General features: G+C 49.8%; 2 protein-coding genes across 2 annotated transcripts in view; one reads left to right on the top strand and one right to left on the bottom strand.

Annotated features, from left to right (window-relative positions):
* Positions 1–15,357, top strand: part of LOC132584634 (methanethiol oxidase-like) — a 56,129-nt gene extending 40,772 nt beyond the window's left edge. The window contains exons 7-11 of the mRNA XM_060256538.1: positions 851–929; positions 5,451–5,572; positions 11,249–11,341; positions 13,442–13,560; positions 15,162–15,357. Coding sequence (XP_060112521.1) covers positions 851–929; positions 5,451–5,572; positions 11,249–11,341; positions 13,442–13,560; positions 15,162–15,324 — 576 coding nt within the window. The 3' untranslated portion in view covers positions 15,325–15,357. The remainder of the gene's footprint in view (positions 1–850; positions 930–5,450; positions 5,573–11,248; positions 11,342–13,441; positions 13,561–15,161) is intronic.
* Positions 15,358–17,192: 1,835 nt separating this feature from the next.
* The window catches only part of RFX5 (regulatory factor X5), a 29,526-nt gene continuing 22,783 nt past the window's right edge, over positions 17,193–23,935 (bottom strand). The window contains exons 9-10 of the mRNA XM_060256521.1: positions 22,742–22,836; positions 17,193–19,211 (exon numbers count right to left, since the gene is read on the bottom strand). Of these exons, the coding sequence (XP_060112504.1) occupies positions 17,985–19,211; positions 22,742–22,836 (1,322 nt within the window). The 3' untranslated portion in view covers positions 17,193–17,984. The remainder of the gene's footprint in view (positions 19,212–22,741; positions 22,837–23,935) is intronic.

Here is a 23,935-nt window from a genome sequence, read left to right as displayed (position 1 = left end):
ACTTAGGAGCATTTGATTAGGAACTTTCTGGAAGTCAAGGTAGACAACACCTATTGGGTTCCCTTTATCCACGTGTTTGTTCATCCCCTCAAAGAACACTAACAGGTTAGTGAGAGAAGATCTTCCCTTACAGAACCCATGCTGAACCCATCTTCCTCAAAAACTTTTCTTTACCAATGTGCCTACTAATTCTTTCTTTAATAATGATTTCCACCAACTTTCCCAGTATTGACGTCAGACTGACTGACCTGTAATTTTCCGAACATCCTCTGGAACCCTTTTTAAAGATGGGGGTGACATTTGCTACCTTCCAGTGCTCAGAAACGGAGGCAGATTTCAATGAAAGATTGCATATTTTTGTCAGGAGATCCACAAGTTCACCTATGGGAACTCTTGGATGTATGCCATCCGGGCCTGGTGACTTATCGGTTTTTAATTTGTCTGTCACCTCAATCTGACTTAGGTCTTTCAACGCCCCTCCCGAAATCAGCGGTTCTGGAGTGGGCAAACACTTCCCATCTTCCACAGTGAAGACGGAGGCAAAAAATGCATTCAGCTTCTCAGCCATTTCCCTATCGTCCTTCAGTAATCCTTTTACCCCTTGGTCATCCAAGGGCCCCACTGCCTCCCTGGCTGGTTTCCTGCTTCCAACGTAGTTAAGACATTTTTATAATTGGTTGTTATGTTTTTTACAATACACTCCTCCAGACTTCTAAAATCCTAACGTATTGGTTATTGTCCCATTTTACCATTTGTACCGACTCACTCTGAGTTACTCGCCTTGAGTCCCTGTGAGAAAGGTGGACTATAAAAAACATAAATAAATAAATGATACGTGTTTCCTCCACAGGATGGAAGCTGGACGGCAGACAAAGTGATCCAAATTCCGAGCAAGAAAGTGTCAGGCTGGTTATTACCGGAAATGCCAGGTGGGTCAAAAGGATGGAGTCTGGGACTGCTCTGTATACTTTCCTCCATAAGAACATAAGAGAAGCCCTGTTGGATCAGGCCAATAGCCCATCCAGTCCAACACTCTGTGTCACATAAGAACATAAAGAAGCCATGTTGGATCAGGCCAGTGGCCCCTCCAGTCCAACACTCTGTGTCACATAAGAACATAAGAGAAGCCATGCTGGATCAGGCCAACAGCCCCTCCAGTCCAACACTCTGTGTCTCATAAGAACAAAAGAGAAGCCGTGTTGGATCAGGCCAATGGCCCCTTCAGTCCAACACTCTGTGTCACATAAGAACATAAAGAGAAGCCCTGTTGGATCAGGCCAATGGCCCCTCCAGTCCAACACTCTGTGTCACATAAGAACATAAGAGAAGCCCTGTTGGATCAGGCCAGTGGCCCCTCCAGTCCAACACTCTGTGTAACATAAGAACTTAAGAGAAGCCATCCTGGATCAGGCCAATGGCCCCTCCATTCCAACACTCTGTGTCTCATAAGAACAAAAGAGAAGCCGTGTTGGATCAGGCCAATGGCCCCTACAGTCCAACACTCTGTTTCACATAAGAACATAAAGAGAAGCCCTGTTGGATCAGGCCAATGGCCCCTCCAGTCCAACACTCTGTGTCACATAAGAACATAAGAGAAGCCCTGTTGGATCAGGCCAATGGGCCATCCAGTCCAACACTCTGTGTCACATAAGAGAAGCCCTGTTGGATCAGGCCAATGGCCCCTCCAGTCCAACACTCTGTGTCACATAAGAACATAAGAGAAGCCATGTTTGATCAGGCCAATGGCCCCTCCAGTCCAACACTCTGTGTCACATAAAAATATAAGAGAAGCCCTGTTGGATCAGGCCAATGGCCCACCCAGTCCAACACTCTGTGTCACATAAGAACAGAAGAGAAGCCCTATTGGATCAGGCCAGTGGCCCATCCACTCCAACACTCTGTGTCACATAAGAACATAAAAGAAGCCATGTTGGATCAGGCCAGTGGCCCATCCACTCCAACACTCTGTGTCACATAAGAACATAAGAGAAGCCATGTTGGATCAGGCCAATGGCCCATCCAGTCCAACATTCTGTGTCACATAAGAACAGAAGAGAAGCCATGTTGGATCAGGCCACTGGCCCATCTGGTCCAACTCTCTGTGTCTCATAAGAACATAAGAGAAGCCATGTTGGATCAGGCCAATGGCCCCTCCAGTCCAACACACTGCGTCACCTAAGAACATAAGAGAAGCCATGTTGGATCAGGCCAATGGCCCATCCAGTCCAACACTGTGTCAAACAGTGGCCAATATATGTGTGTGTGTGTATATACGCACACACACACATATATACTGTGGCTAATAGCCACTGATGGACTTCTGCTCCATATTTTTATTCAATCCCCTCTTAAAGCTGGCTATGCTTGTAGCCGCCGCCACCTCCTGTGGTAGTGAATTCCGCATGTTAATCACCCTTTGGGTGAAGAAGGACTTCCTTTTATCCCTTTTAACCTGACTGCTCAGCGATTTCATTGAATGCCCATAAGTTCTCATATTGTGAGAAAGGGAGAAAAGGACTTCTTTCTCTACTTTCTCCATCCCATGCATCATCTTGTAAACCTCTATCATGTCACCCCGCAGTTGACGTTTCTCCAAGCTAAAGAGCCCCAAGCGTTTTAACCTTTCTTCATAGGGAAAGTTCTAGTTGCCCTTTTCTGGACTTTCTCCAATGGTATAATCTCCTTTTTGAGGTGCGGCGACCAGAACTGCACACAGTACTCCAAATGAGACCGCACCATCGACTTATACAGGGGCATTATGATACTGGCTGATTTGTTTTCAATTCCCTTCCCAATAATTCCCAGCATGGCGCTGGCCTTTTTTATTGCAACTGCACACTGTCTTGACATTTTCAGTGAGTTCTCTACCACGACCCCAAGATCCATCCCTGCTCTTTGCAAACTGCAGGTTTTAGCAAATCCCTTTGCTAGATTTGTTGAGGAGACAGGCAGCTGCGCCCCCTCCTGGAAGAATGGAGACTTGGCTTGTGTCATTCCTGCCTTGGTGTCTTCGCAGTGCACACCATTAGGGTGTGTCCGTTAGCATCCACAGCAGCACCGCTGCACTCTCCCTCGTTTTCGGCTTCACAACTCAAGTGGTGTTTTTCGAACCCTCCACAAGCTGCTGTCTTCCACTTGTCGACTTTTCAGGCAGTCCCCCAGTTTGCTCTGATCTTTCCCCTACCTGCTTGAGTGCTCTCTCTGTGGCAAGAATGTAATCCAAATGCATCTGGGTGGGAAGTGGGCCTTTCGAACCTCCTGCCCACGTTGGCCACCATTTCCCTTGCTGAGCCACCAGGGGACTTTTGACTGGCTTTTGAAGACAATGGAGAGCTGCAGTATTGCTATAGTGTTATAATGCTATAGCGATAGAACAGCTAGCATTTTTTTTAAAAGAATTCAGCGCTCCAGTGGAAAGGGGGAGGAACGGCAGCCATGAGGGGAGGAAAGTATGTAAGAAGGTTTCATCTGGATGCTCCATTGACACTGTTAATTATTCCTAGGGTTGTCAACCTCCAGGTAGGGCCTGGCAATCTTCAAATACAGCTGAAGTCCAGACTACAGAGATCTGGAGGGAATGACTGCTGGGGGGGGGGGGAGGTTCTATTGCATTGGACCCAGCCAAAGCCCCTCCCCTATCTAAACCTTGCCACTCCCCACGCTCCACCCCAATTCCTCAAGAATTTTCCATCCCATACTTAGTAACCCTACGTCTTTCACTGCAGCAATGCATTCGGAACACAGAATCAACGCAACTGTTTCTTTAAATCATTTATTTAAGTAAAAAAAGATTCAAGCATTTAAATATCAGATTGTTAGTTTTCAAAAAGAAACTCAGCTGAGTGCTCTCTTTCCCACGAAATCACTACAAAACCCATTGCGAGGTGGGGTTTTGATATCAGTCCTGAAAAGCCACTAGCGATTAGAATAAAGCAGGGGGTGACCAACGGTAGCTCTCCAGATGTTTTTTGCCTACAACTCCCATCAGCCCCAGGCATTGGCCACGCTGGCTGGGGCTGATGGGAGTTGTAGGCAAAAAACATCTGGAGAGCTACTGTTGGCCACCCCTGGAATAAACAAGATACCTTGGTGTAGTGGTTAAGTTTGGTGTAGCGGTTAAGTGTGCGGACTCTTATCTGGGAGAACCAGGTTTGATTCCCCACTCCTCCACTAGCACCTGCTGGCATGGCCTTGGGTCAGCCATAGCTCTGGCAGAGGTTGTCCTTGAAAGGACAGCTGCTGTGAGAGCCCTCTCCAGCCCCACCCACCTCACAGGGTGTCTGTTGTGGGGGAGGAAGGTAAAGGAGATTGTGAGCCGCTCTGAGACTCTCGGAGTGGAGGGCGGGATATAAATCCAGTATCTTCATCTACCTCAGAGGGTGTCTGCTGTGGAGGAGGAAGGGAAAGGAGACTGTGAGCCGCTCTGAGACTCTTCGGAGTGGAGGGCGGGATATAAATCCAATATCTTCATCTACCTCACAGGGTGTCTGCTGTGGAGGAGGAAGGGGAAGGAGACTGTGAGCCGCTCTGAGACTCTTCAGAGTGGAGGCGGGATATAAATCCAATATCTTCATCTATCTCACAGGGTGTCTGTTGTGGGGGAGGAAGGGAAAGGAGATTGTGAGCCGCTCTGAGACTCTTGGAGTGGAGGGCGGGATATAAATCCAATATCTTCATCTACCTCACAGAGTGTCTGTTGTGGGGGGGGGGGAAGGGAAAGGAGATTGTGAGCCCCTCTGAGACTCTTCGGAGTGGAGGGCGGGATATAAATCCAATATCTTCATCTACCTCACAGGGTGTCTGTTGTGGGGGAGGAAGGGAAAGGAGATTGTGAGCCACTCTGAGACTCTTCGGAGTGGAGGGCGGGATATAAATCCAATATCTTCATCTACCTCACAGGGTGTCTGTTGTGGGGGAGGAAGGGAAAGGAGATTGTGAGCCACTCTGAGACTCTTTGGAGTGGAGGGCGGGATATAAATCCAATATCTTCATCTACCTCACAGGGTGTCTGTTGTGGGGGAGGAAGGGAAAGGAGATTGTGAGCCGCTCTGAGACTCTTTGGAGTGGAGGGCGGGATATAAATCCAATATCTTCATCTACCTCACAGGGTTCTGTTGTGGGGGAGGAAGGGAAAGGAGATTGTGAGCCGCTCTGAGACTCTTCGGAGCGGAGGGTGGGATATAAATCCAATATCTTCATCTACCTCACAGGGTGTCTGTTGTGGGGGAGGAAGGGAAAGGAGATTGTGAGCCGCTCTGAGACTCTTTGGAGTGGAGGGTGGGATATAAATCCAATATCTTCTTCTTCTTTTACATATTTTATTTACCTTAAACTTACATCCCGCCCTCTCCGTAAACGGACTCAGGGTGGCTAACAACAACCAGGGATTACATATTAAAACCACTAAAACCATATAAAAAATAAATATTCCTACCTTCCTCTCTTCTCAGGCTTCTGCACCGACATGCTCATTTCCTTGGACGATCGGTTCATGTACATGAGCAACTTCATCCACGGCGACGTCCGTCAGTATGATATCAGTAACCCTTTCTGCCCCAGGCTGGTTGGCCGGGTAAGTGTCTTGAATCAAGCGTCCCTCTCTCTCTGGTGGGAGAGGCAGCCAGGCATATGTGGTTGTACATCAGAACTAAAATCCTCTGGGATAAGATGACATCGCCAAGGGGAGACCCAGGGCTCAGCCATAGAGCATCTACTTGGCATGTATAAGGTTCAGTCCTTGGCATCTCCAGCTAAAAGGACCAGGCAGGAGGTGATGGGAAAGACCTCAGCCTGAGACCCAGGAGAGCCATGGAGAGGGGCCATAGCTCAGTGTCAGAACCTTTGCTTAGCATGCAGAAGGTCCCAGGTTAAATCCCCGGCATCTCCAGTTAAAAGGACCAGGCAGGAGGTGATGGGGAAGACCTCAGCCTGAGACCCAGGAGAGCCATGGAGAGGGGCCATAGCTCAGTGTCAGAACCTTTGCTTAACATGCAGAAGGTCCCAGGTTAAATCCCCGGCATCTCCAGTTAAAAGGACCAGGCAGGAGGTGATGGGGAAGACCTCAGCCTGAGACCCAGGAGAGCCATGGAGAGGGGCCATAGCTCAGTGGCAGAGCCTCTGCTTGGCATGCAGAAGGTCCCAGGTTCAATCCCCAGCATCTCCAGCTAAAAGGACCAGGCAGGAGGTGATGGGAAAGACCTCAGCCTGAGACCCTGGAGAGCCATGGAGAGGGGCCAGAGCTCAGTGGCAGAGCCTCTGCTTGGCATGCAGAAGGTCCCAGGTTCCATCCCCAGCATCTCCAGTTAAAAGGACGAGGTAGGAGGTGATGGGAAAGACCTCAGCCTGAGACCCTGGGAGCTGCTGCCAGTCTGAGTAGTCGCAATGGATGGTAGACAATATTGGGGGGGAAAATACTGAGAGCCAGTTTGGTATAGTGGTTAAAAGCAGCAGACTCTAATCTGGAGAACCGGGTGTGATTCCCTACTGCTCCTCCTCAGAAGCCTCTCTGAGACTCCTTTGGGTAGTGAAGATAATGACATTGGATTCATATCCTGTCCTCCACTCCGAAGAGAGCGGCTCACAATCTCCGTTCCCTTCCTCCCCCACAACAGACACCCTGTGAGGTAGATGAAGATATTGGATTTATATCCCACCCTCCACTCCGAAGAGTCTCAGAGCGGCTCACAATCTCCTTTCCCTTCCTCCCCCACAACAGACACCCTGTGAGGTAGATGAAGATATTGGATTTATATCCCACTTTCCACTCCGAAGAGTCTCAGAGCGGCTCAGAATCTCCTTTCCCTTCCTCCCCCAAAACAGACACCCTGTGAGGTAGATGAAGATATTGGATTCATATCCTGTCCTCCACTCCAAAGAGTCTCAGAGTGGTTCACAATCTCCTTTCCCTTCCTCCCCCACAACAGACACCCTGTGAGGTAGATGAAGATATTGGATTTATATCCTGCCCTCCACTCCGAAGAGTCTCAGAGCGGCTCAGAATCTCCTTTCCCTTCCTCCCCCACAACAGACACCCTGTGAGGTAGATGAAGATATTGGATTCATATCCTGTCCTCCACTCCAAAGAGTCTCAGAGCGGCTCACAATCTCCTTTCCCTTCCTCCCCCACAACAGACACCCTGTGAGGTAGATGAAGATATTGGATTTATATCCCGCCCTCCACTCCGAAGAGTCTCAGAGCGGCTCAGAATCTCCTTTCCCTTCCCCCCCCCCCACAACAGACACCGTGTGAGGTAGATGAAGATATTGGATTTATATCCTGTCCTCCACTCCAAAGAGTCTCAGAGCGGCTCACAATCTCCTTTCCCTTCCTCCCCCCCCCACAACAGACACCCTGTGAGGTAGATGAAGATATTGGATTTATATCCCACCCTCCACTCCAAAGAGTCTCAGAGCAGCTCACAATCTCCTTTACCTTCCTCCCTCACAACAGACACCCTGTGAGGTAGATGAAGATATTGGATTTATATCCCGCCCTCCACTCTGAAGAGTCTCAGAGCGGCTCACCATCTCCTTTACCTTCCTCCCCCACAACAGACACCCTGTGAGGTAGATGAAGATATTGGATTTATATCCTGCCCTCCACTCCAAAGAGTCTCAGAGCGGCTCACCATCTCCTTTCCCTTCCCCCCCCCACAACAGACACCCTGTGAGTTAGATGAAGATACTAGATTTATATGCCGCCCTCCACTCCGAGAGTCTCAGAGCGGCTCACAATCTCCTTTCCCTTCCTCCCCCCACAACAGACACCCTGTGATGTGGGTGAGGCTGAGAGGGTTCTGAGAGAAGCTGCCCTTTCAAGGACAACCCTGATAGAGCTATGGCTGACCCAAGGCCATGCTAGCAGGTGCAAGTGGAGGAATGGGAATCAAACCCGGTTCTCCCAGATAAGAGTCCACACTTTACCACTATACCAAACTGAAGGGTGGGGGATAAAACCAAACCTTCTTCTGATTCATGATAAGGCAGCTTTTTGGGTTCATGTTGGGTGCTTACCTTGATAACATGAACACGTGAAGATCATTTCTACTGCATCAGGCCTAGGACCTACCTGACTGCAGGACCACTTTGCCCCACACGTTCCCCAGAGAGCACTTTGATCAAGCTCTCAAAATCTTTTGGCTGTCCCTGGGCTAGAAGGGTCCGGATGGCATACATCCGAGAGTTCTGAAAGAACTCAAAGTTGAACTTGTGCATCTACTAACAAAAATCTGTAATCTTTCATTGAAATCTGCCTCCGTTCCTGAGGACTGGAAGGTAGCATATGTCACCCCCATCTTTAAAAAAGGGTTCCAGAGGAGATCCGGGATATTACAGGCCAGTCAGTCTGACTTCAATACCGGGGAAGTTGGTAGAAACCATTATCAAGGACAGAATGAGTAGGCACATTGATGGAAACGGGTTATTGAGGAAGACTCAGCATGGGTTCTGCAAGGGAAGATCTTGCCTCACTAACCTGTTACATTTCTTTGAGGGGGTGAACAAACATGTGGACAAAGGAGACCCGATAGATGTTGTTTACCTTGACTTCCAGAAAGCTTTTGATAAAGTTCCTCATCAAAGGCTCCTTAGAAAGCTTGAGAGTCATGGAGTGAAAGGACAGGTCCTCTTGTGGATCAAAAACTGGCTGAGTAATAGGAAGCAGAGAGTGAGTATAAATGGGCAGTTTTGCAGTGGAGGACGGTAAGCAGTGGGGTGCCGCAGGGCTCGGTACTGGGTCACATGCTCTTTAACTTGTTCATAAATGATTTAGAGTTGGGAGTGAGCGGTGAAGTGGCCAAGTTTGCGGATGACACTAAATTGTTCAGGGTGGTGAGAACCAGAGAGGATTGTGAGGAACTCCAAAGGGATCTGTTGAGGCTGGGTGAGTGGGTGTCAACGTGGCAGATGTGGTTCAATGTGGCCAAGTGCAAAGTAATGCACATTGGGGCCAAGAATCCCAGCTACAAATACAAGTTGACGGGGTGTGAACTGGCAGAGACTGACCAAGAGAGAGATCTTGGGTTCGTGGTAGATAACTCACTGAAAATGTCAAGACAGTGTGCGATTGCAATAAAAAAGGCCAAAGCCATGCTGGGAATTATTAGGAGGGGAATTGAAAACAAATCAGCCAGTATCATAATGCCCCTGTATAAATCGATGGTGCGGTCTCATTTGGAGTACTGTGTGCAATTCTGGTCACCGCACCTCAAAAAGGATATTATAGCATTGGAAAAAGTCCAGAAAAGGGCAACTATAATGATTAAAGGGTTGGAACACTTTTCCTATGAAAAAAAGTTAAAATGCTTGGGGCTCTTTAGCTTGGAGAAACGTCAACTGCAGCGTGACATGATAGAGGTTTACAAGTTTATGCATGGGATGGAGAAAGTAGAAAAAGAAGTCCTCTTCTCCCTTTTTCGCAATACAAGAACTCGTGGGCATTCAATGAAATTGCTGAGCAGTCAGGTTAAAACGGATAAAAGGAAGTCCTTTTTCACCCAAAGGGTGATCAACATGTAGAATTCACTGCCACAGAAGGTGGTAGCGGCTGCAAGCATAGCCAGCTTCAAGAGGGGATTGGATAAAAATATGGAGCAGAGGTTCATCAGTGGCTATTAGCCACAGTGTGTGTGTGTGCATTTTGGCCACTGTGTGATACAGAGTGTTGGACTGGATGGGCCATTGGCCAGATCCAACAGGGCTTCTCTTCTGTTCTTATGTGACACAGAGTGTTGGACTGGAGGGGCCATTGGCCTGATCCAACATGGATTCTCTTATGTGACACAGAGTGTTGGACTGGATGGGCCATTGGCCAGATCCAACAGGGCTTCTCTTCTGTTCTTATGTGACACAGAGTGTTGGACTGGAGGGGCCATTGGCCTGATCCAACATGGATTCTCTTATGTGACACAGAGTGTTGGACTGGATGGAGCATTGGCCTGATCCAACAGGGCTTCTCTTCTGTTCTTATCTGACACAGAGTGTTGGACTGGAGGGGCCATTGGCCTGATCCAACAGGGCTTCTCTTATGTTCTTATCTGACACAGAGTGTTGGACTGGAGGGGCCATTGGTCTGATCCAACATGGATTCTCTTATGTGACACAGAGTGTTGGACTGGATGGACCATTGGCCTGATCCAACAGGGCTTCTCTTCTGTTCTTATCTGACACAGAGTGTTGGACTGGATGGGCCATTGGCCTGATCCAACATGGCTTCTCTTATGTTCTTAAGTGACAGAGAGTGTTGGACTGGAGGGGCCACTGGCCTGATCCAACAGGTCTTCTCTTATGTTCTTATGTGACACAGAGTGTTGGACTGGATGGGCCATTGGCCTGATCCAACATGGCTTCTCTTATGTTCTTATGTGACACAGAGTGTTGGACTGGATGGGCCATTGGCCTGATCCAACAGGTCTTCTCTTATGTTCTTATATGACACAGAGTGTTGGACTGGAGGGGCCACTGGCCTGATCCAACAGGGCTTCTCTTAAGTTCTTATGTGACACAGAGTGTTGGACTGGAGGGGCCATTGACCTGATCCAACAGGGCTTCTCTTATGTTCTTATGTGACACAGTGTTGGACTGGAGGGGCCATTGGCCTGATCCAACAGGGCTTCTCTTATGTTCTTATGTGACACAGAGTGTTGGACTGGAGGGGCCACTGGCCTGATCCAACATGGCTTCTCTTCTGTTCTTATGTGACACAGAGTGTTGGACTGGAGGGGCCACTGGCCTGATCCAACATGGCTTCTCTTATGTTCTTATGTGACACAGAGTGTTGGACTGGATGGGCCATTGGCCTGATCCAACAGGGCTTCTCTTATGTGACACAGAGTGTTGGAATGGAGGGGCCACTGACCTGATCCAACATGGCTTCTCTTATGTTCTTATGTGACACAGAGTGTTGGACTGGATGGGCCATTGGCCTGATCCAACATGGCTTCTCTTATGTGACACAGAGTGTGTGACTGGAGGGGCCACTGGCCTGATCTAACAGGGCTTCTCTTATGTTCTTATGTGCGCGTTGAGAGAAAGAAAAATATTACATGATCTGACTGAAGTAGCACCATTGCAATTTATTTGATTTTTGTTTTAATATTGCTTATTGTCTATGGTGCATTTTATGTTGTTAGCCGCATTGAGTCTGCATAGAATGGGCATGATACCTTGAACGCAGCCGCTGTGACCTGTTGCCTCTGACTGATCCTTTCTCTTCTGTGGGGCGTGGTGGGGGATCTTTTTGTGCACACAGGTGTTTGTGGGCGGCAGCATCCCCAAAGGCGGGGTGGTCACTGTCCTGGAAGACCAAGAGCTCGGCTGCCAACCTGATCCTTTCATGATCCAAGTGAGTAAACCACCAATGGAAGGGGAGAGTGGAGGCTGGGCGGGAAGGCAACCAACTCTGGCTTGGGAAGTTCCCGAAGATTTGGGGATGGGGGCTGAGGAGAGCGGGGGTTGGGGAGAGGAGGAAGCTCAGCGTGATATAATGTCATAATGTCCGCCCTCAAAGCAGCCAAAACAGCAACGGGAAGGAATATTGCCTCCCACTAGCGTTACCAACCTCCAGGTGGGGCCTGGAGTGTCCCCGGAGATCTTCAATATTCCTTCCCATTGCTGTTTTTAAGCTGAGGCTCAGCTACCTCAAATGAAGAAGAGGATGAGTTACGAGTCCTTGAAGACTCTGTTTGTTTATTGAATAATATTATATTTTTCTGCGTAATGTTACGGAACCCCAAGGTGGTTTACAGTCCAGGCAACCCCCAACAAAGCAATAAAACACAAAAACCACAAGCTAAAACCAACAACTTGAACGGCAGGCAGGCAGACTTGAAACTAACCTAACGCGATTATGGAACAACTGTTTTCACCTGCCTCCTAAAGGCTCAGTTGGAGGGAGCCAGGCACACTTCCTTAGGAAGAGGGTTGTTCCATAATCATGGGGCTGCCACCAAAAAGGCCCTATCTCATGTACCCACTAGACAAGTCAAGAGGGACTCTCCCTGGTGATCTTAGATCGGGGGTGGCCAAACTTCCTTAATGTAAGAGCCACATAGAATAAATGTCAGATGTTTGAGAGCTGCAAGACATGAAAGTCAGATGTTTGAGAGCTGCAAGGAAGGCAAATAGATGGGGGAGGGAGAGCAGGAAAGAAAGTAACTTTAACTTTTAATGCATTCTCCAAGCCACTGGCTGGCTTGGCGAAATGATTTAAAGAGATAAATACATTCACCGAGCCGGCCAAAGGGGCAGCGGGGGCTTTGAGAGCCACACGATATGTAAGAAAGAACCACGTGGGGTTCCTGAGCCACCCTTTGGCTACCCCTGTCTTAAATAATTATTAATTATTATTATTTATTAGATTTATATCCCGCCCTCTCTGCCAAAGCAGACCCTGGGCAAGAACTCTTGCATCAGAAGTCATTCACACCTCGAGGTTTTTTTTTTTGGGGGGGGGGGGGGTTGCCCTTAAGTCAAAGCTGATCTCTGATGACCCCTTGAGGTTTTGAAGGCAAGAGTCGTTCAGAGGTGGCCTGCCGTTGTCCGTCTCTGGGCACTGACCCTGGCAAGCCTTTGAGGTCTGCCATCCAAGCACTAGCCGCAAATTACCCTGTCTCACTTCCGAGATGTCACAAGATCAGGCCAGCGTAGGCTATCTAGGCTAGAGCTCAATAGGCTGGTTTTCATCCAAAACTGGCTGGGGCCCCAAGTATTCCTCCCAAACCAGTTGCCCCACGATGGCGGCACCATTGAACCTCACAGTACCGGCAACTCCGGCAGGCCCTAAGAGCCAAACACACGCCACGCAGCCATTCCTGCTCTTTGCCATCTGCTGCAGTCCTGCAGTCCTAAGCTCTGCTCACGACCTGAGTTCGATCCCCGGCGGAAGCTGGGTTTTCAGGTAGCCGGCTCGAGGTCGACTCAGCCTTCCCTCCTTCCGAGGTCGGTCCAATGAGGACCCGGCTTGCTGGGGGGAAAGCGTGGAGGACTGGGGAGGGCAATGGCAAACCACCCCGTAAAAAGTCTGCCGTGAAAACGTTGTGAAAGCAACATCACCCCAGAGTCGGAAACGACTGGTGCTCGCACAGGGGACGACCTTTACTTTTACAGAAAAGAGACCCATGACACAGAGTGGTAAAGCTGCAGTCCTGCAGTCCGAGCTCCCTGCTCATGACCTGAGTTCAATCCCGGTGGAAGCTGGTTCAGGTAGCTGGCTCGAGGTTGACTCAGCCTTCCATCCTTCTGAGGTTGGTAAAATGAGTCCCCAGCTTGCTGGGGGGAAAGTGTAGCTGACTGGGGAAGGCAATGGCAAAACCACCCTGTAAAAAGTCTGTCGTGAAAACGTTGTGAAAGCAACGTCACCCCAGAGTTGGAAACGACTCGTGCTTGCACAGGGGACCTTTCCTTTTCCCTCTCTTCACCCTCCCTCCTGTCTCCGGTCTCTCAGGGAAGACGAGTCTACGGGGGCCCCCAGATGCTTCAGCTCAGCTTGGACGGCAAAAGGCTTTACTGCACCAACAGTCTGTACACACCTTGGGACAAACAATTTTACCCCGAATTGGTCAGGTAAGAAACCTTTCCCCCACTCGATGAAAATATCAACATGTCAGAGTATTAAAGAGAACTGTTTTAAGATGATGTATAGGTAGTATATGACTCCGAAAAAACTGGCAAAGATGAGGAAAAAGATGTCCAATAGGTGTTGGAAATGTAAAAATCACGAGGGTTCTTTTTTTCATATGTGGTAGACTTGTGAAACAGCAAAAAAGTTTTGGCAGATGATACAACAAGAAATTTCTAAAATTTTGGGATACGACTTTAAGAAAGTTGCAGAGACCTTTCTGTTGGGATTACAAATGGAAAAATTTCCAAAAGAAGATAGAACTCTAATTTGGTATTTGCTCTCAGCTGCTAGGACATTATATGTGCAGTTGTGGAAGCAAGAAAAAATACCAGAGAAATGGGATTGGATTGTGAAAGTTTTATCGTGGAGCGAGATGGACAAATTAACAAGAACTTTAAGAGACTATGATTTGGATGTGTTTAAAAAGGAGTGGAAGAAATTTAGAGGATATGTAGAGAAAGAGTGGAATGTAAAAAGACATTGGACATTTTTTAAATATGAATATGAGAAAAGAAAGATATTGAACTTTGATTGGTTAAGGGTACCTTTATAACTGAACTTAAGTATATAACCTTGGCGGGAGTCTAGTAACGGAGGGAGGGGGGATTGGAAAATATCATATGGGTTAGAGATAGTAATGATATAATCAGAATTTGCTACCATATGTTATCAATAAAATTGTTTAAAATGAGAAACCTTTCCCCCTATTCCTGCAGCTAAGGTTGTCGAGTCCCCAACGGCTGCTGGCGGGAGGGTTTTTCTCGCACGTGCGCAGCACGCGGGACGCAATGATGTCACCTGGAAGTGACGTGTTGCACCAGGCACGTTGTGCGAGGATGCTCTCGGAATTTGCAGGAAACTGTGGTTTTGCATGGGGACGCTCTAGCAATTTTGGGGGGGGCACTCTATGGTATCGAGAGTCCCTTGGACTTCAAGAAGATCCAATCTGTCAGTCCTAAGGGAAATCAACCCAGACTGTTCACTGGAAGGTCAGATGCTGAAGCTCAATCCTTTGGCCCCCAAATGAGAAGGGAGCACTCCCTGGAGAAGACCCTGATGCTGGGAAAGACAGAAGGCAAAAGAAGAAGAGGAGGGCAAAAGAGGAGATGGCAGGACAGCAATGTTGATATAACTAACATAAATTTGAGTAGATTTCGGAGGATGGTGGAAGATAGGTGTGACTTTGCCCATGGGGTCGCAAAGACTGTGCGACTTAACAACTATGGTTCCATAGAGTTCCCCCCCAAATTGCTATATTGTCCTTGTATGAAACCATAGTGTTTCCTGCAAATTCCTAGAGCATCCCTGCACAACATGCCCAGTGTGATACGTCACTTCCGGGTGCCATACACATCGCGTAGCAACAGGATGCTCTGGGGGCGGCGATCCCCCCAGCGGCTTCCTCCCTGCCAGCGGGTTGGGGCCTGCCAAACCAGGGGATCCCCCGGCCCAGGCGGGAATTTGGGATCTCTACCTGCGGCTGGCCCTCTTCCCTCTAAATTCACCCCTTGCTCACCCGGACTCTGTTTCTTTCCTTCTTCAGGGAAGGCTCCGTCATGCTGCAGATCGATGTGGACACGGAACACGGAGGTCTGTGCGTGAATGAAGACTTCCTGGTCGATTTTGGGAAGGAACCCTGCGGGCCTGCCCGGGCTCACGAGATGCGTTACCCCGGGGGAGACTGCACCTCGGATATCTGGGTCTAGTTGGGGAGCATGCGAGCCTATTTCAACGCTAGCTTTGGGGGGAGTGCTCCAGAGAAGGCATGCACACAGTGGCTTGGGGGCTCTTCTCTACTCATCGGTTTTTAAAAATGTACATTTGTGGCAATTGTGGGCTGTGAAATTCCGGGAGATTTGGGTGTGGAGTCTAGGGAGAGTGGAGATTGGGGAAAGGAGGAAACTCAGCAGGGATGTCGCTCTAGGACTTCCATTCCTCCTAGACTCGATGGTATACCAGAGAGTCCGCCCACCAAAGCTATCATTTCCTCCAGGGGGACTGATCTCTGTCGTGTGGAGGTAGCTTGCAATTCTGGGAGATCTCCGGGCCCCTCGTGGAGGCTGGCATCGCAAAGCACTGGGTTTTTTCTCAAAGGAGTCAACCAACTCAGCCGCTGCTGAGAGAGGAAATAACTCCGTTTACTTCCCTTTCAAGGGCTCTAGGTTTTTACACACGCAGGGCTTATTGCAATTTAAATGTGACTTCCTTGGGACAAGGAAAAAATGGGTCTGAGTCACAGCTCTGACGCAAGCAAAACCAGGACAATAAAAGGTTTTCTTCCGTACTGCCTGGGTGCCTGTGTCTTTCTCAATTTTCAAAGCGGTTTCACTGACTTACTCTTGTCTCAATTGTCATCTCTCCAAGCTATGGAGCCCTAACCATTTTAACTTTTCTTCATGGGCAGCAGTGGCCTGAGGGTGCATGGCGCCCTAGGCAGACTGGTGGCCTGCCACCCCCCTCCACAGCGCCCCCCACGCCTCCCCCCCGTGGCAGCACACTCTCACCGTGTCTCCTCCTCCCTTCCCCACCCCAGGTCTATTTCAATAGCCAGAAGGGCAATCAAGCACGGCTCCCGGGCTGCCTAAAGGTTCCCTCCCCCCGCTGATAACAGTCAGCATTAGTTCCTGGAGCGAAGTCCTTGCAGGACCAGGACTGACAGGCTGTTGGTAAAAGACCTGCATCTGTAGGAAGTTGAACATGACTGTAAGAAGCAACATCAGCCCACAGGGAATGAGTCAGCAAAAGTTGTATGTAAAAGGAACACTCTGGCCCTGTTCACACAGCGTGTCGAGTCCATGTTAAACTGACCCAGTTCTGTTCCGAATATATTTGTTTAAACCACGCTGCACGCTCACTCAGCGCCGGGGCAGGTCAGCGGCAGCTGGAATGAACCGCGACCCGAAAAGGTGCCACCACTGCTCCCTCCTCCCCACTTCCTGGATGGGAAGGAAGTGGGGAGGAGTCAGCGGCGGCAGCACCCTTTCGGGATGTGGTTTGCTCCTGCTGCTGCTGGCCTCGCCTGGGCGCTAAGGGGTATTTGCCTGGAGGGAGGCCTAATTCGGCACACACACCCTGCCAGCACCCTAAACAACTGCCTAGTTTGCCTAGTGGGTGAGCCGGCCCTGTTCATAGGGAAGGTGTTCCAAATACTGTACACAGTATTTCATGTGCAAGCACACTTCTTCAGGTACAGCGAAACGGAATTTCCTCAACCATTATGTATAGGAAAAGAGAGGGTGGAGGGAGGGGAGGACGGTGGCTCAGTGGTAGAGCATCTGCTTGGGAAGCAGAAGGTCCCAGGTTCAATCCCTGGCATCTCCAAAAAAGGGTCCAGGCAAATAGGTGTGAAAACCTCAGCTTGAGACCCTGGAGAGCCGCTGCCAGTCTGAGAAGACAATACTGACTTTGATGGACCAAGGGTCTGATTCAGTAGAAGGCAGCTTCATATATTCATATATGAGGGGGGCGTTAGTTGCCAAGAAGGGCTAGTTAAGAGTCGAGAGCTGGGCAACTGTAGCTGAGATTGGATTAAGATGCTTGTGAATGGCAGTAAATTAGCACGCAAATACAAGAGTTAACGAACAGATGAACTACTGTTTTTATTTTTTTAAAAAAAGACGTCTGTGCAGTGGGGTTTTACATAGCAAAACAAGGGATGGAAAGGAAAGCGCGAGAAAGGAGGGAAGGAATCGCTGACATTTTCCAACTTAAATAACACAGAACAAAGCGGCCCCCAATTTTGCATGAAACAGAAGCTCAAGGGCAGAAGATGAAAACAAAATTCTTTGGGATGCTGGCTGTGACGATTGTCTAGATGCTCAGAGATTAAGGGGAGCGTGTGTGTGTGTGTGTGTGTGGTGGGGGGTGTTCCCTGTGAAAGACAAGTTGTTTTTTTCAAACTTTCACAAGAAAATTTGCAACCGAAGAAATGAAAACTCTTCCCTCCCCTCAAACACCCGTGCTGGCTCTGGAGAGGAAACTGCAAAAGCCTACATCCCAACGGGAGTGGTGCCAAACCCAAGTTCCGGCCTTCCTTCCGTACTCTTGGTGAATGATCTTTTGCCGGTGCAAGAAGCTGGAGGGCATTTAGAAATCTGCATCCTTTATGAGCAGAATCCACCAGCTCTGGAATATCAGGGACCCAACCTCGCTTCCTATTACCGATCATAAGTAAACATCTGTTTGGGGACACATCACCCGGGGAGAAAATGCTGGATGAAAAGCAGTTCGGCAGCCAATACTGTTTTGTGTTTTCCTCCGAAATGCGTGCATCACCAAAACGGACAGGAACAGGCGAGAAGCTGGGCTCAGTGATGCCAATGTGGTACCGGGATGCACACCCGAAACGGGGCCCGGGATGGGAACGTTACCGACTCGGGGCATGCGTGGAAGTCACTGGAGGGCTTGCCGTCCCCCCTTTGCCCCACTCAGCACTGTTCCGATGCAATTGCATGACAGATCCCCGCAAGCCAGCAGTGTCCGAATGACCCTTGGATGACGGCAAGCTGGATTTGCTGATGGAAAGGTCTTGGGGCTCAGATTCGGATTCTGACGAGCTGGATCTCTCTGACTGGGCGTCTTCAAGGGGGGAACGGGAGACTGAATCTGTTGCTAGGGTAGCTTTGGGCTCGACCCCTGGCCCTGTCGAGCCCTGACCCAACTGCCCAGGTTTGTGCGAGTTGCTTCCTGCCATCTTCAGAAGGCTCTGGATGCCAGATTTGTGGCCCTGGATGACACTCACCTGGGAAGGCAAGACGGCAGCTTTTGCAGGGTTGCCAACAACATGGCTGCTAGCTGCAGAGAGGCTGGCTCCGCCGGTGTCCCTGGGGGACGGTCCCTTGGTGCCTCCTATGGGGAGCACCTCCACTTCGGAACCCTCTTTTCGGAACCCCCGGTGGGTGGAGGATGAAGAGCAGTCTTCGAAATCCACAGTGACCACAATGATGTCAGAGTCTTCCTTTGCATCCGACGCCTCCTCTTCGGCGACAGCCTTCTCTGGCAGGCCCGAGTCCGGCTCATCCGGCTTCTTCCGGGGTCGCCCGCGCTTCCTCTTCACCATCGCTGCGTCCGTAGATGACTCTGCTGGCCGCTTGGTGGGAGTTTTGGCTTTCGGAGGGTCCGGAAGACTCCACTTGGGCTCGCTCACTGTCGAGCCTCCGCTGCCCGGTGCGTTTTTGGGTGGGGTTGGGATCTCGGCTACAGGGGGCACCGCCACGCTGGGAAGGATCATGTTGATGACCGGCACAGCGCTCTGCTGGGTGACCATCGCCCCGGGACCGTTCACAGCCGGCGCCAGGTTCAGGGGCAGCGGGGATGAAGTGGGGCCCACGGACAAGGCCATCTTGACTGTGCCCCCCACCGGGGTGGCCATGAGTTTGGGTGCCAAGACAGGCGGGGAGGAGTGGATGGCTGCCACCCCGGGAGACACCACCAGCCTCTCGACGGGCTGCACTCGGGGCAACAGCAAAGGAAGGCGGGCCATCAGTGCGCTCACTTGGGGGGCGCTGGCTGGCTTGGCTGGGGCTTCCGTGGGCTTCTTGGCCTCGCTCCTTTGGGGGGCTGTGGACAGCTTGGAGGGGTTCTCTTTTTTGGCCTGGAAAGCAGAGAGGACAGGAAAGGGCAGGAGAAAGGCGGCCACAACAGTTCCCGGAGACCTTGCTGAACATCTGGGCGAGATGCAATGTCAAGCCGACAGGTCTGCCATCAGATCTGCGGCAGAGAGGGCCACAGAACCCAAGAAGCCTCACCATAACACCCGAGTCCCTTCCCTCTGTCACACCCCCTTCACGCTCCATTCATAATTAAGAACTCACAAAGTTCTTTCATCCACCTGCCTTTGCTTGCATGCGTGGAGGGGATCCCAAGTATAGCCAACTTCAACAGGGGAATGGATAAACATCTGGAGCAGACGTCCATCAGTGGCTATTAGCCACAGCATATCGATGAAGCTCCCTGTCTAGGGCAAGTGATGCTCTGTATCCTTGGTGCTTGGGGGGGGCAAGAGTGAGAGGGCTTCTGGTGTCCTGGCCCCACTGATGGACCTCCTGATGGCACCTGGGTTTTGGCCACTGTGTGACACAGAGTGCTAGACCTAATGGGCCACTGGCCTGATCCGACATGGCTTCTCTTATGTTCTTATGTGACACAAAGTGTTGGACATAAGAACATAAGAGAAGCCATGTTGGATTAGGCCAACGGCCCATCCAGTCCAACACTCTGTATCACATAGTGGCCAATAATTTTTATATACATATGTATGTATGTATATATATACACATACACACATACACACACACACACACAGTGGCTAATAGCCACTGATGGACCTCTGCTCCATATTCTTATCTAACCCCCTCAAGAAGCAGGCTATGCCTGTAGCTGCCACCACCTGGGTATTTTTGGCCACTGTGTGACACAGAGTGTTGGACTGGATGGGCCACTGCCCTGATCAAACAAGGCTTCTCTTATGTTCTTATGTGATACAGTGTTGGACTGGATGGGCCATTGGCCTGATCCAAAATGGCTTCTCTTATGTTCTTATAGATTAAGAACATAAGAACATAAGAGAAGCCATGTTGGATCAGGCCAATGGCCCCTCCAGTCCAACACTCTGTGTCACACAGTGGCACAAGAGTGTTGGACTGGATGGGTCATTGGCCTAATCCAGCATGGCTTCTCTTATGTTCTTATGTGACACAGAGTGTTGGACTGGAGGGGCCACTGGCCTGATTCAACAGGGGTTCTCATGTTCTTATGTGACACAGAGTGTTGGACTGGATGGGCCATTGGCCTGATCCAACATGGCTCCTCTTATGTTCTTATGGGACACAAAGTTTGGACTGGATGGGCCACTGGCCTGATCAAACAAGGCTTCTCTTATGTTCTTATGTGACACGGTGTTGGACTGGAGGAGCCATTGGCCTGATCCAACATGGCTTCTCATGTTCATATGTGACACAGAGTGTTGGACTGGAGGGGCCATTGGCCTGATCCAGCATGGCTTCTCTTATGTTCTTATGTGACACAGAGTGTTGGACTGGATGGGCCTTTGGCCTGATCCAACATGGCTCCTCTTATGTTCTTATGGGACACAGAGTGTTGGACTGGATGGGCCACTGGCCTGATCCAACATGGCTTCTCATGTTCTTATGTGACACAGAGTGTTGGACTGGCGGGGCCATTGGCCTGATCCAACATGGCTCCTCTTATGTGACACAGTGTTGGACTGGAGGAGCCATTGGCCTGATCCAACATGGCTTCTCATGTTCTTATGTGACACAGAGTGTTGGACTGGATGGGCCTTTGGCCTGATCCAACATGGCTCCTCTTATGTTCTTATGTGACACAGTGTTGGACTGGAGGAGCCATTGGCCTGATCCAACATGGCTTCTCATGTTCTTATGTGACACAGAGTGTTGGACTGGATGGGCCTTTGGCCTGATCCAGCATGGCTTCTCTTATGTTCTTATGTGACACAGAGTGTTGGACTGGATGGGCCTTTGGCCTGATCCAACATGGCTCCTCTTATGTTCTTATGTGACACAGTGTTGGACTGGAGGAGCCATTGGCCTGATCGAACATGGCTTCTCATGTTCATATGTGACACAGAGTGTTGGACTGGAGGGGCCATTGGCCTGATCCAGCATGGCTTCTCTTATGTTCTTATGTGACACAGAGTGTTGGACTGGATGGGCCTTTGGCCTGATCCAACATGGCTCCTCTTATGTTCTTATGTGACACAGAGTGTTGGACTGGATGGGCAACTGGCCTGATCCAACATGGCTTCTCATGTTCTTATGTGACACAGAGTGTTGGACTGCAGGGGCCTTTGGCCTGATCCAACATGGCTCCTCTTATGTGACATAGAGTGTTGGACTGGAGGGCCATTGGCCTGATCCAGCATGGCTTCTCTTATGTTCTTATGTGACACAGAGTGTTGGACTGGATGGGCCTTTGGCCTGATCCAACATGGCTCCTCTTATGTTCTTATGTGACACAGAGTGTTGGACTGGATGGGCAACTGGCCTGATCCAACATGGCTTCTCATGTTCTTATGTGACACAGAGTGTTGGACTGCAGGGGCCTTTGGCCTGATCCAACATGGCTCCTCTTATGTGACATAGAGTGTTGGACTGGAGGGCCATTCGTCTGACCCAACATGGCTTCTCTTTTGTTCTTAAGTTCACTGTGAAGAGTGAACTGTAACAAAAAATTGTACCAAAGATATTCCGTTGATATCACATATTGGTTAGCTTCTTGTGGAAGATTCTTTACATTAATGACTAGTTGCTTAAATAGATCCAGGTGGGCATCCTTGTTTGTCTGAAGCGATACAACAAAGTTGGCGTCCGGTGGCACCTTTAAGACCAATGGAGCTTTATTCGCAATGTAAGCTTTTGCACGCTAGAAGCTTACATTGTGAATAAAACTTTGGTGCTCTTAAAACTGCGACTGGACTCCCAACTTTGTCCTAGTTCTTTAAATGACACATATGGATTTATATCCTCAAAAAGTTAAATATATAGAACGTATAACAAGCTATTACAATGTATGAGTAGCAACGTATGCCTGTTTTGTAGCTCATTCTGTGTGCTAAATGAAGATGATATTGGATCTCACCCTGCACTCCGAAGAATCTCAGAGCGGCTCACAATCTCCTTTACCTTCCCCGCCCCCACAACAGACACCCTGTGAGGTGGGTGGGGCTGAGAGGGCTCTCACAGCAGCTGCCCTTTCAAGGACAAGTCCTGCCAGAGCTCTGGCTGACCCAAGGCCATTCCAGCAGCTGCAAGTGGAGGAGTGGGGAATCAAACTCTGTTCTCCCAGATAACAGTCCACACACTTAACCACTACACCAAACTGGCTCTCCACTGTGTTCTGCATTTGTATTCATTCTTTTAGAAGCCCCTGTGCTAATGCAACTGTTGAAGTCCTTCTCTGCCCTATCTTCCCTGAATTTGTAGTCTATCTTTTGGGACAAGCCAAAAAGACTCCATATCTCACAACTCTTCCCTCAGCAGACGCACCATACGACGCAGCCCTTCAGCTGCCATCTGGGTCCTTGGGTCCTTTCCCCACCCCAAAAGGCAGCTGCTTTCAGCTTCTCTCTCGGCTCTCTCTCACCTGAGGCTGTGGTTTGGCTGCATTCTCTGGGGCTTCGGGTTCATTCTTCTTGGTGCTTGGGGGCAATCGTTTTTCCCTGGGAGCTTCTGCAGCTTCTGCAACCAGAAAGACCAAATCAAAAGGATATAGAATTAATTAAGAAGGATTTAGACAAGCTGGAACGGGTCCAGAGGAGGGCGACGAAGATGGTGAGGGGTCTGGAGACCAAGTCCTATGAGGAAAGGTTGAAGGAGCTGGGGTTGTTTAGCCCGGAGAGGAGGCGGCTGAGAGGTGATAGGATCACCATCTTCAAGGCCTTGAAGGGCTGTCCTATAGAGGGGTCTGGAGACCAAGTCCTATGAGGAAAGGTTGAAGGAGCTGGGGATGTTTAGCCTGGAGAGGAGGCGGCTGAGAGGTGATAGGATCACCATCTTCAAGGCCTTGAAGGGCTGTCCTATAGAGGGGTCTGGAGACCAAGTCCTATGAGGAAAGGTTGAAGGAGCTGGGGATGTTTAGCCTGGAGAGGAGGCGGCTGAGAGGTGATAGGATCACCATCTTCAAGGCCTTGAAGGGCTGTCCTATAGAGGGGTCTGGAGACCAAGTCCTATGAGGAAAGGTTGAAGGAGCTGGGGATGTTTAGCCTGGAGAGGAGGCGGCTGAGAGGTGATAGGATCACCATCTTCAAGTCCTTAAAGGGCTGTCCTATAGAGGGGCCTGGAGACCAAGTCCTATGAGGAAAGGTTGAAGGAGCTGGGGGTGTATAGCCTGGAGAGGAGGCGGCTGAGAGGTGATAGGATCACCATCTTCAAGGCCTTGAAGGGCTGTCCTATAGAGGGGTCTGGAGACCAAGTCCTATGAGGAAAGGTTGAAGGAGCTGGGGATGTTTAGCCTGGAGAGGAGGCGGCTGAGAGGTGATAGGATCACCACCTTCAAGTACTTGAAGGGCTGTCATCTCTAGAGGATGGTGTGGAATTGTTTTCTGTTGCCTCAGAAGAACAGACCAGAACCAACGGGTTGAAATTAAATCAGAAGAGTTTCCGGATCAATTTTAGGAAGAACTTCCTGACAGTTAGAGCAGTTTCTCAGTGGAACAGGCTTCCTTCTCTGGAGGTGGTGGGTTCTCCTTCCTTGGAGGTTTTTCAACAGAGGCTGGATGGCCATCTGACAGCAATGAAGATTCTGTGAATTTAGGGGGAGGTGTTTGTGAGTTTCCTG

Source organism: Heteronotia binoei, chromosome 1 (assembly GCF_032191835.1).
Source record: "Heteronotia binoei isolate CCM8104 ecotype False Entrance Well chromosome 1, APGP_CSIRO_Hbin_v1, whole genome shotgun sequence".
NCBI lineage: Eukaryota > Metazoa > Chordata > Lepidosauria > Squamata > Gekkonidae > Heteronotia > Heteronotia binoei.
This window is presented reverse-complemented; position numbering and strand designations above follow the sequence as displayed.